Consider the following 13,173-nt stretch of genomic DNA (forward strand, 5'->3'; position numbering starts at 1 on the left):
AGGGAAATGGTAAGGGCCATGAGTAGTCTTCTCTAACAGCATGGATGGTAGAGTAAATTTAAGATGTGTTGGAAAAAAACCTGAAAGCAAATACTAGAAAACAGTTTTTTTGAATGAGCAAATACAACAAAACAGGCTAGAAATTATTTCTGTGCTATCTATACTATTATTTTGATTTAAAAAAAAGTAGTGAGGTAAGCACAGGAATGCTTCCTTTTTTTCAGCTTAGGAGCAGAAGTTTTGTGCAGCTCAGATCTGGCTTTAGGAAGTATTGTTAAACTCATGTTAATAATGATCTCCCAGAATAGAGAAATGCTAAAAGTGTTTTATTTCTAGTTTGGACTGCTCAATGTGCCCTGCAACAATTATAGTGTTACGCTGATGTGAGGGAATTTTAGTTCAACACAATTTGTACCAATCTCCAAAGCTCTGAACAGGCCCTGTGACAGCATTTGTAAGAGCAGATGCTTGGCAAGCCTATATATGCTAGTGAGAACATCATTTAGTTTTATGCACGCTCCTGTTTTCTGGCATGGCATAATTCATTAGCACACTCCACAGAATACTCCATAAAACTGGATTTGGCTTTAATGGTAGAGTTCTAATGACTACAGCAACATTTAACAAACAGAACAAAAAGAACCCACAATCCACAAAGGAACAGTATTCTTCTTTAATATTATCAGATGTAAATAAACATCAACTTTAAGCAGGAAATAGACAAAGGACATTATACAGGTAGAGATAATGAAGTTTTTATTTTTTTTTTTTAACCTTGTTTTCAGCATTTAAAATAGCAATACAGTATAAATTTTGTGGTGGCAGAGTTTGCTTGGTTGTATGTGATTAAATGAGAACAGTAATTTTTTTGTGGTTTATTTCAGCTTCATCCTAATACACAGGTTCCTAAAGTGGGCAATATATATAAAGATTAGGTCAAAATTTTGATTAAAGACAGCTGTTCTGCTTTCCAACCTGCTATGTCGCAGCATTAGGTAGAGGAATAAATAAACAAATACAAGGCTAACCTGATTTATCTATGTGTCCTCACATAAATTTGGTTGATGTAAAAACAAATAAAGCAAAGCTTTGATGGAGGTTGAGCAGAGTTTTCAACATCTGTGCAGATAAATTTAATTTATTCAAAAAGAAGAAAACAACATTAGTGCATTCTGTAAAAGCTGATTTAAATGATTTCATACAACATAAAGCATATGCACTAGCTAAAAATCCAAATCGCCCTTAAAACTTATCTCACAGACATTCATTATTTCTAAGTTTTCTACTATAATAATGTTCTTAATTCTTTTTTAATTCTCTTGATTTTTGCACTCTCTGCTAACCTAAACTACAGTTAAAAGTCCCAGGGGCAGCAACACCCTAAATGCAGCAACATCAAGCAGATATACTTCACAGATTGTTTCTCTGTATCTTTATGTGCAGATCCATAAAGCTGGTCAGGTAGAATAAGCTAAGCACAGTACCTGAAATAGCTGTACACAAATAAGTTGCAGGTATGAAAAAAAATATTCAAACCACCACACATTCAAAACTAAGAAAATTATCACTACACACTAGCTACTTTCTCACCGTAACAGAGCTATACTAGCTTATCTCTGCAACAAGGGACAAGCACTAAGGCTAAAGATATTTAATTCCTGATAATGAAAGATTTGCCAAAATGATGAACTCCAGTCTAATGCTTACCACAGAGTTTTGAAGTGACAACTAAATGTTCAAAACAAATACTGTGTATGCATCTGAAAAAAAAAGTGAGTAGTAATTTTTTTTAGACTTAGAGTAGGACTGCAAGTAGGTTGCATGTGATTTTTGAAATCATGTAGATGCACAAAGTATCACCTCGACTGAAAAAAAGATGAATAGGCACAGTAATGTTTTTAAAGACACTTTCCTTATGGAAGAGGTTATCAACTTGTGCTTTAAGGGGACTGTTATCATACCTTTAATTCCAGAACAGTCCTGTACCTATGCCTAATTTCTGTGAAAATCTGAACGTGGTGAACATACTTACGAACTCTCATTTATCCTTTCAAATACTTTGTCCTTTCTTTACTAACATAAATAAAGTGTAATAAGTAGCATCAAGCCCAATTAACTTCTTTTTCCCATTAAGCAATCTCCAATACAGAGAAGAAAGCTGAGACTAAATAATGCTGCCTGGGTGGTGTTGAGCATACAAAGAGAATGAGATTGAACCTTCTAAGACTTGAAGGAAGGCTTAACACCCACCTCGCTGTACCTCCAGTCTTGGTGATTCCAGGAGGAAAAAAGTGATGCTTTTACAGGAATACATGAATACTCAGGAAACTTGCACCCACTTGTATGCTTTATATGTCCAGTGCCGTTTTATCTTTTTGAACTTCCTTTCTTGAACTCCAGGAAGATAATCTTCAGAAATAATCCATGTAGAGAGCCTCTTTATGTTATTCTTTTAGATTTTAGTATGCCAGAAAATTGCATGTTACAGTACCTACAGGGGTTATGAACAGATTCCTTGCTTAAAGTCAGTTAAAAGAAAAAGTACAAGTTATGGATTCCTAGAGGGAAGATAAAACAGAAGTTATTTTGGCATCACTCAACTTTTATTTAAAAAAAAAAATAAAAAAAAAAATACATGCTACTCAATTCACAGACTAATATGCTTAAGTTAAATCCTTGCTTTTCACCTCTCCCCCTTAAGAACCTTCTAACTTTATTTTTTTAATAGTTAGCTATTGATTTTTTTTTTTTTTTTTTTCCAAAGCAGCCCGACAACAATGAAACACACTAAATATTCTCTCAAAATCTGGCCATTTACTATAACAGCCAGAAATTACATGATTCTGTTTTGCCTATTGGGCTTTATGAGCTACATACTGTATTGTTTTAAGTCCCAGAATAACAGTCTTTACCAATTTTCCACCTTAGGGTAGGTGTTTCAGCTAGATCACTAGTATCAAATAAACTTGTAGTAAAACCTTAAAAAAAACTCCCATGTTTTTAAAAGCAACCGTAACAGAAATAAGTACTGGAAGTTGCTCCTTTTGGCCTCTGTATTTTTGTCTTTGTTTAAAATGCTAGAAGAAGCCAACCGGAAGGAAGAAAGATTATGAGTATCTAGAAACTAGCTGTTTGACAGAGACAGAAATGCTGATAATGAGTGGGTTGTATCTGTCTTTTTGGCTGATCACAACAGAGGTCTGAAGCAAAACAGAAACTCTTGATGTATTTGTGTAAAGAGGCAGTAGCATAAGCACGGGCAGCAGGAGTTCAACTGAAGTTCAGGGCAGATGCTGCTATTAGTTTACACTGCAGGAAAGTAAAATTGCTTCCGGATTTACCTCTTCCTCCCACCATCAGCGCTGAGCCATGCTGTGTCGCAGAGTCACAATGTCAGTAGGAAAGCAGTCTTTTAGCAGGATGCCACGTTCACGATGGCAGTCCAGCTCTTCAATAAATCCATACCAGTAGATGACTAATCCAGGGCCAAATCTATCAAGCAAAAAGAATTTATGTGATTGTTTTAGCTGAACTTTAAATTCCCCACTTCTGCAATTCCAACACAAGTAAATCTTCTGTTAATATCACTACAGAATTGGAGACAGTATTTGACCTCCATTTAGTTTTCAAATTTTAATCAATGTTGATATATATCATTAATGCCAGATTTCATGAATACAAATGATATTAAGAGACTCAGTCTACAATAGTTTTTTTTTTTTTTCTTCCTTGCATACTCTGCCCAGAACAGTAAAAACAGACTTGCATCTTACATATTAAATAATATTTAGTAACTTTAAGACAAAAAGAAGTTTTTCTTGCCCAGGACTCAGCTTTTTCAGGTTTGGACATCCAGGCATTAGAAATATAGGGGCTGATGCAAATCCCTGTTCACACAAGTTACAATACCATGAAGATCAATAATGAATCGTTACAGAGAATTTCTACAATGAATTATTATTGAGGTAATTATTAGTGTAAAACATAATTCATAAAGAAGCAGAAAGTATCTGCTGTAATCTCTGAAATGCGCCTGAGGAATTCCTCCAATATTACTAACTCTGACTGATCCCCACCAGGCAATCTCAGGAAGTAGCCCTGTGGACTATTTTACCCATCAGGAAGTTCAGACCTTCAGGCTGGGTTCATAAAGAAGTAATCACTATCAATCACTGTGTACTGCGATATGTTTTGCACATCAGTTTCACGTTTTTCCTACTGAGAGCACTTAATTAAAGGGCAGCACTACTTTCGGTGTAGTGTTGCAGGAATTTTACAGTGAAATCATAAATTATGAATGTTGGGTTAGTAAAAGGATGTCTAAAAACAGAACTGCTTTCTGTAGTCTAGCATTACAGCAGTCTGTACAACATTAGGCCAAAAAGCTTTTTCTTTCCTTGATTTATTATATGCCGTGGTGAACTTGCCAAAAACAACAGAGCAGGATGAGCTGTTAGATACCGTCTGTACAAGAAAAAGTTCAATAGAATGTCATGTAATGGTTTATACTCAGAGCTATGCTTAGTATTCAACCAATATGGTAGCCAGTTTTTGTTAAATATAATAAAAATGTGCTAGGGGGATGCACAGTAAACGTCCATTCAGCAGACAACCCAAGCACTTAGAGATGCGGGCAGTGCCAGACTGGCTTCATTAGGATGGTTTCTTTTCAATAATGGAGGCAAAACTCTATTTGATGTGCTCATGTAACGGAACAGGCATCAAAGGAAGAAGAAACCCCTGTGGCTTCCTCCTGCCTTTTCAATTAGATATGGTAGTCTTTTACTCAAAACTGCTGCATAGTGTTGTAACATTTTGGTTTATGGCTATTGCTCTCCAACTTAGAAGTGGCTGCAGTTCAATGGCAAAGTAAATTACCCCTCTGCATAGCTAAGGCCACATTGACAAATGGGATTTCTGCAACTACAAGATGCCATTTGAAACTGGAAAGGCTAAAATTGTGTCAAATCCAGTCACACTATCTAGTATACTCCAACATGCTTAGTACTAAATCAAGCACAGACCAAAAAAAAAAAAAATCACAAAAAAGGATGATAACTAAGTTTTCTCTGGCTGGCCAACAGCTTCAGCAACTGCCTGAGGATCTCTGTCTGCTCCTGCTTTCTGAGATTCACGTGGAACCTCACTGCAACAAGTGAGGTCCTACCCATAGCAAGGAGCAAAGGGCAAGTAGATATATACTTGCGTGCCAAGCAAAGTTATTTTAAAAGCTAAAATCTCCAAGCAGGTCTTACTGACTTATTCTCCTGCATGAAGTAGTTCATACATAGAAACACATAGAAATCTACTTGCTCATTAGTAAGATGTGCCAGATAAAAATTTGATGCTGATGAGCAACTGCTTAGCCAAAGTTTTTTCTGTGTGTGGCCTTTTGAATTCCTTGCTCACACCATAAAAGGCAGTTCTATATATATGTTTTAGCCTACAATTTTTAATAAAACTAACATTTTGAGACTTCTCAGTAAAGACTGTCTTTCTATCATCTTTCTATCATTACAGAAAGTAAGATTTTCAGAAATATTGTTTACTTTAAAAATTATGTTGAGAAATGCCAAATTTGATTATGAACTTTATATACAGGAACAGCCTCCTATTGCTAGTTGCAAGAGCAACTACACATTTAGCATGAAAAAAATACATCAGTCCTGCTTTTGTCTGTTAGTGTCTACCCTTTGCTACCTAAGTTGCACAGTTAGTTTTCTACTATATTGTATCATACCTTCTGTTATAGCCATATGTGCGAAAAACATACCAGACTTTTGTTTAAAAACGCTTAAGTGGAGTACTTAAGACTGAAATTAACTTGTTGTCACATTAAGCATTTGCCTCTGACGACCAGGAACTCCTGCTGCTAAGTGCTAATTTCTCTCTCATTAACACCCTGAGTTGGCAAATCAGAAACAATGCCACTGGTTAATTACTGCTGCCCTAATTTGAAAAAGCACTTAACCTTTTTGTGTAAGAGGATGAGGTAGGGAAGTTTAACCTATAAGTAAGAACTATTCTTCTCAGGTTTATTCCTTCCCAAAGTGCTCATGTGACACCATGAAGAGTGAAACTCAATGTTGTAAATTGCAGAGTAAAGCTGAAAACTTATGTCTGTATTGATCATAACATTTAACAAATTGTTGACTAACTTCTGTTTTCAATGGAAAATAAACTGCAACGGCAGCGATACTTGGTATTGCTATGCTAAAGCAACTTATTTAGTAGCAGAGGAGAAAAAAAAACTTGGAACGTACCAAATGGTTCTAACACTGCATTACTACCATATCTGATACAGACCAGGATATCTCATTTCATGGGCAAGACGTGCTGTTCAAAGAAAGCTTAACTTTAAATAAAAAAGTAAACTTACATTTAACTAACTATAGACTCCTATGGATTTTGCTCTTCCTCAGATAATTTGTATAATATCCTACCTACATGTAAGTTGTGTTTTGACTCCCTTCCTCTTTTGTTCTTATCCTGAAAAGCTTAGGGGCAAATGAACATGGCTAAAAGTTACACAGAACTGTAGTTCTACCTATTCTGGGGAAGAGACTGCTTTTTGAACTACACAGGCTTTTCTCTCAGCTGAAAAGTGATTAAGGTAATTAAGGTTTGGTTAACTCCATGCTTTGTGCATTAAAAATAGAATCAACAAGTAGTACAAAGGCAGGCTTTCTTCAGAATATAATACACATAGCAAGTAAGACTTGTGTGGACAACGTGCATCACTTAAAAAAAAAAAAAAATCTATTAATAAATACATAGCTGCCATTATAGAAATTCTACTTCAGTTGTTGTCTTGTTTTTACATTAGAAGCTATGAGTCTAAGGCAACCAAAGCAAAGCTACATGCACTTCAGTGCAGGGTCAGAGTGCCCGAAGTGTCAGAAGGGAGAAAGCATACAGACTTCTGACCCCACTGCTTGGCAAGAAGAAAGCAGGATCACAAAAGCACATGGATTAGTTTAGGCTGCTAGGGAACCACAGCCTAATTTAGGCTTGATACAGAAGATTAAACTTAGACTAAGGGAGGAGACCATGTTTCTCAAAGAATAAACTGAAGGATTTAAGTTAGATGCAGGAGATAGTAAAACATAGCTTGAATGTAACTACAAGCTCAGTACTTAAGATAAAACTTACATCCGATCATGTTACTCTAAATAAGTCAGCCTTGCACTAATTTGAGAGTCTTCAGAGACTCTTTTGTACTAGTTTAATTACACTGATTTTGAAATAAACTTCTTATAGTTAAAGGAGCATAGATTTGTGCATTGATAATCCCGGGACACTGTCCTTTGTTCTTGGAAAGAAAGAGTTTCACAGAATTGATGAAAAGCCAGGAATGTAAAATTCAGATAACCTGAAATACATTTGGAGCACAAAGAGCCAAATGGTTGTCGTTCTTAAAACAAACATACATATCTTTGCACGAGCCAAGAAAAAAAAAAAAAAGTGAAAAAAAAGTAAAAACCTGGCTTTAACTTGCTCTCTAGCTGAATCAGTTTTGTGCAGGAAAACAAACTTTATCAAAGTGGTCATGTAGAATATTGAAGTGCAGTAGATTTGTACATAAAAACCACTTTCTAGAAAAGTCTTTCCTTCTAGAATGTCTGCAAGATGTCCATACCAGCTTCTAAGGACTTGCCTAGACATGTGGCTGTTCACAGTTAGTTTTGTTTTATTAAAAAAAAACAAAAACAAAACTCCTTGCATGTGGCTTTACAAGAAAATGCATCTTCAACATCCCACTCAACATTGACCCAAAACTTAAAAAGTCTTTTAAATATATGTTCTATTTATTTAGTCTATTTGTTATAGATGAGTCTATACATCTCAATGTAAATAATTTTAATTATGAGACTCAATTAAAAGCTGTTACATGAGTTATTTCTAATACACATGTATTTAGCAGACATTTTATCAGACAGATTCAGCTGAGCACATGTTACACATAAGCACAGCAGTGTATTTGATTGGTGATTTTAATTATGAAGGTCATATTTAAACTTAATCTTTGAAGTACTGCATTTCAGTCCCTCACATGGAAATAGGGCACAGCCAATAAAGCTGACTTTATTTCTTTGCTTCACTTTTTAAGTGTCAAGCAAATTAGAGCATTACAACTTTCATATCATTACTTATCTCCTGGAAAAAAGAGAATTGTAATGATTCACAAATACATGATTCCATTCTAAGTCAATTTAGTGTGGTTCTCAAGAATCACAGTTTTGAGTAAACTGGTTTTAACAGTAGTACTAATAAATTCTTCAGGGAATTTGTAGAAGTCACATCTGTGTCAGTAGAGGGAACTGAACATTGGAAGAGCTAGGCTAGTAGGCAACAACTGCAGACCACATTTTCAAGGAAGGTCAATTGGCATCAGACAGCCAACTTCCTTATGTCTAGACCACTTTACTGCTGCTGATGACACAGCATTATGTATCTTGGCAAACATTTAGTAGCCACTGCTCAGAAACTGACTTTGATTGGCAAGAAATTTTCCACTTAAACAGCTACTGCAAGCTTAGTTCAGAATAATTTATAATAAAGTATTTCTACTGTTGTTCATTTATAGAGTTTTAAAATCAAATTAAGACACTTGCGTGTAAAGGAAGTGCATCTTAAAACTTCTGAATACAATTCAAAGATAACTTTTTTTTTATTATCCCCTTCACTTCTAAAATCCTCCACACAATCCTGTGAGCCAACGACACATACACTGAAGTTTTAAATAAAACATGCCTTCAAGGTATTACACAAATCCTTACTTCTTTCACTTTACCAAATTGGGCCAAAACAACAACAACAAAAAACCTCCAAAGCTGTGGGGAAAAAAAAAAAAAAAGAAAAAGTACCTGAATTTTTTTTTCTTTCTTTAAAAATCTGATCCTTAATCTCAGAATTAAACAGTATTGTTGAACCCACGCTCTCCTAAGGTACTCAATGTTGTCTACCTGCAGTAGTATCTGTACAAAAATATACTTAGCTGTCAAATACAACAAGTGAAGATTTAACAAGTTCTGATCACATACTTTTAAAAATAATAGGAAACTTGTCCATGGCTCTAGCAAGCAATATGTCAAACCCCACACAGAAGTTAGCAGAGTATTATGTCTCAAGGACACAGGCATCCAGTTTATTCTGCTTAAAGTAAAATTAAGCAAGTAAAACCTAATCTGCTTTAAGCTTTGATGTTACTGAGCGGTTGGGTGAAGTCTTACTTTTCCGAAGACAAGCAAAAAAATAAAGTTTATTAATATTTTATGAGACTTCCACTTCCAAGCAGGTTTTGACTCAAAAACTGAAAACTTTCTTTTGGGCTGAGAAGGGCAGGCTTTTCCCTGACTGCCAGATATTGATGTGATACTGAGTTGATTTAGAATGCTGGAGCTATCAAAAAAGGTGGACAGAAACCAATATCAGGACTCTGCCTCTATGGTCACACCTCTCTTGGATACAATTAAATTGTAATGAGTGTTTTTTTAGTTTGTTTGTTTGTTTTTGTTTTTTAAACTGGTTAACTCTAGTTTACACTAGAGTCTTTTTCTTTCTGCTGTTAAGGCATCAAAGAGCCGTATTTCATCAGGCTTGTCACATGACTTAATTGCTCTCAGCATTTGGAGAAATAGAAACAAATCAAGTGATATTTATGTAGATACAACATACTGTTTAAAATACTTTAGAGTTCTGCATATCACAACTTTTAAATACATATTTATAGAATGCATTAAAAACCATGCAATTTTAACTATCATTAAAATATCATAAATATAATACAAATTTTATCTACATAATACATTTTTAATAAATAAACTGTCGAAACACATTATTCACTTGCACTTATTCGTTCTGATCCACTGTTCTGATCTGAGTATTGTTCTCCAGGCAAATAAAGGATTTCTATAATCCTCAATGACAAGTTAAGGTTTTTTTTTTTTTTTTAAATATAGTTCTTATGGAAATTAACTTTTAAAAGCTATGATTAAATAACATTAAGGTTACACTGATTTACAAGTATCATGGCTTTCTACGTGAAGACTAATGCACTGAATGAGAAAGAAAACACACACTAGTTTAAAATTTGACTGCACTTTGAATTTCTCAAATTTTGTTGGTTTATATCCTAATTTGTAATGAAACACATTATTTTGTTGTTTGTTAGGCCCTGAGTTGCCCACATCTGAAAATGGCTGTGTATACTTCAGATAAAACATCTTTTTCAGTCTTAGCATCTTCAAAATCAGGTAGACGCTCACCAGTCAGTTTGTGATATAAAGAGTACCTTACAATCTCTCTCTGTCTGCACTGTGGGAATAGGCTGTTGTAATGAACATTAACATGTTACTCACATCAATGCTTTGGAAAGAAACTATTAATCTTTATAGTGCTTAACTGTTTCAAAGAAATTATGGTCAAAGTTGTCTCTAGTGTTAATGGAGATCACTTGGGTATGCCTTTTGGAAAGGAAATAATGCACTTTAGCTTTCTGATAAGTTAGTTCCACTATCCAGCTAAAAGTAGTTCAGCTAATAATGTTCCAGCTACCTTACTGGTAACTTTAAGATCAATCCGAATTTCTTTGAAATATAAGTATCTTATATTGTGCAGCCTTCTCAATACAGGGCAGAGTGAGTTAAGTCACCCTGAATGATGGGTAGAAGTGAAAGAATAATCACATTCTAAAATGAACAATATGAAAAGCATTTCCACATTCTCCTCAGAAATTTCATAAATTCCTTTCTGATGGAGAGCATCCAATGTTCTCTACCAGCTAACTGTTGCACCTATATATTTGCCTTTTGCAATAAACTTTGTCATTCAGGGTTAGCACACTATTTCACCATTCTTCTACAAGTAAGTTATTATGTTCATGCCTCAAGCAGCACTACCTTCCCATTTGGCTTCTATCTGTAGCATCACTTGTATACACCAGTTAAGATACTGCAAAATTATTGCAAGGCATAATTTGAAAAGGTGTCAAGAAAGGGAAATTGTTTGGATTACAGAAGTTTTCCCATACATTGCCTCCATAAACAACACTTTCCAATCAAGACCAGACAAAAAAAGAAAAAAAAAAAGAAAGGCATTTTCCGAGGTACTTGCTTGTTATTCTGCTTCCCTGAAAGACAAAAACAAAACAAAAAAGCCCACAGCTTATCCTTACTAATTCACTCTCCAGAGACTGTTGATTCAAGGTTGCAGTTGGTTTGACTCTATACATTTTAAGCTCCAGATCAAAGCTGAGAGGAGTGACTGAGGTTAGTTCAAACATTTTGTTAAATTCACAGTAGCCCTCCCAAAGGAATGTTGGGCTGCAAACTACCTCTCATCCTGGGTGACAGAAAACATGAGAAAAGCTTTTGAGTAGAGTTAGATTGAGGTCCAGGCAGCTGGTCAAGTGCTGGTCAACTCATGTTGCCATTATGTGATTAATGGTTTTTTATTTTCAGGGATTGAAGTAACAGGCCATCTTAAGGCCAGCGCAAGATGATATCTGAATAACCCGTGAGTGCCTCAGAGCTTGCAGAAATCCTCTCTCTTTGTGCCACTGTTTATCTGTCACAGTGCTAATCAGAGCAATAGGACATGTCAAAAGTGCACCTAAGAGGGGACATGCAAGTGCTCTCACAGCAATTTATTTTGGTTTTTATAATTACTGTAAAATGGGAACAAACTAATCGGAAAAGTAGCTTAGCACATTTTGATAGCAAAAATGTTGGTAAATAAATGCACTACGTATCTCTATTTAGCATTCAGTGAATATATATACTGAAACTAGTATTAAAGGTATCTCAAGATAGTGGATATGAATTATCAGACAACAATATACAATAAATATATACAATAAAACAATGTAACAGATGAATTAGGAAATGCAGGATTGCTAGTTTGCACTTCCAACTTCCCAGATCAGAGAATTAGTCCAAGAATGGGTAGTAAATTGTACTGAGTATCTTCATACAATGTTGTTAAGCAGTTTAACTGCCAAATACACCATTGTGCGTAACTGACAGGCAAAAATATTTTAGTGTTGATGCTATACTTAAATTTACTGCCTTTGAAAGCGTAACTCACCTTTATCTATTAAGCAGGGAACAGATGAAAAAGAAAATGCTATATCTAGTACCCACTATTGTGGTACCTCTTGCCCACCCAAAAGGAAAGCAAACACCTCTTCTAATGCAGAAGATATTCTTTAATGTCTTCAGAATCCGCTGGCAAATGTCAATTGTGCCTGGCATCAACTCTCTTCTATGAATTTCTCACTTTTAATGACTGTGGCCCTTCAGCTTGTATCTGAGTTGATGCATTAAACTCAGTGTATGTACAACCACAGTTGGCTTTGACCCACTTTGTATTTGAAAATAACTTAATTTTTAGTTGTTAGTTGGTAAAAATATATCCTGAGACAGTTAAGTCCTGAGTAGCATCTTGCATAATCTGCAAAACATCCAGTCTCTCTCAAAAAAACCAAAACTATAAAAAAATTTCACAAAGATTTAGATTGAGAATATTCTAGAGACTAAAGGACACAACACTTTTTGTAGAACTATGACATGCATTATGTCTCAAAATGGTGCATAACTACAGATGTGCAAAGAAGGCCTCCTGACTTTCCCACAAGGAGGATTTTTTATCATCTTCTCTTTATACATAGACATACACATACACTATATGTATCTGTCAGCCAAACGCAACTCTACTATGTGCACCTTCTAAAAAATTCATAATGCTGTTCAGATTTATATACAAGTTATTTTTTCTTAGTAGATACCACCAGTATAAACAATTTTATTTCAACTTTGCTTACTACACACTGAACCTTCTTAGCTTAACATCAGAATAAGAAATTCTGTTCACAAGATACACAAATGCAGGTTACCATGCAAGATAGACCAGAAGGAGGGAGAGGAAGAAAAACGTTATCACTTGTGCAGGTTTAAAACCAATAGCAGATTTGTCAAGATAGCTATGTCTAATGAGAATTCATCCAGAAGTCTGTAATAATAATAATAAAAAAAAACCAAACATAAAACACATTAGTATATTATTTTCCCTCAAAACTATGTGTTGAAAATAGTGGGAAAAAAAGTTGGACTCTGTATTCCTGTGTGTTATTTATCTTTGCCATGTAATTACTAGATTGACCTTGTGTCAAGT

At 35.0% G+C, this 13,173-nt stretch overlaps 1 protein-coding gene and 1 long non-coding RNA gene across 6 annotated transcripts in view; one reads left to right on the forward strand and one right to left on the reverse strand.

Moving 5' to 3' along the window:
- LOC128085913 (uncharacterized) overlaps positions 1–13,173 on the forward strand; it is a 126,763-nt gene that overhangs the window by 36,744 nt on the left and 76,846 nt on the right. The window lies entirely within an intron of this gene.
- CDIN1 (CDAN1 interacting nuclease 1) overlaps positions 652–13,173 on the reverse strand; it is a 112,982-nt gene continuing 100,460 nt past the window's right edge. Inside the window, exons 11-12 of the mRNA XM_052693920.1 lie at positions 3,342–3,492; positions 652–2,558 (exon numbers count right to left, since the gene is read on the reverse strand). Coding sequence (XP_052549880.1) covers positions 3,357–3,492 — 136 coding nt within the window. The 3' untranslated portion in view covers positions 652–2,558; positions 3,342–3,356. The remainder of the gene's footprint in view (positions 2,559–3,341; positions 3,493–13,173) is intronic.

Source organism: Tympanuchus pallidicinctus, unplaced genomic scaffold (genome assembly GCF_026119805.1).
Source record: "Tympanuchus pallidicinctus isolate F22 unplaced genomic scaffold, pur_lepc_1.0 scaffold3, whole genome shotgun sequence".
Classification (NCBI taxonomy): Eukaryota; Metazoa; Chordata; class Aves; order Galliformes; family Phasianidae; genus Tympanuchus; species Tympanuchus pallidicinctus.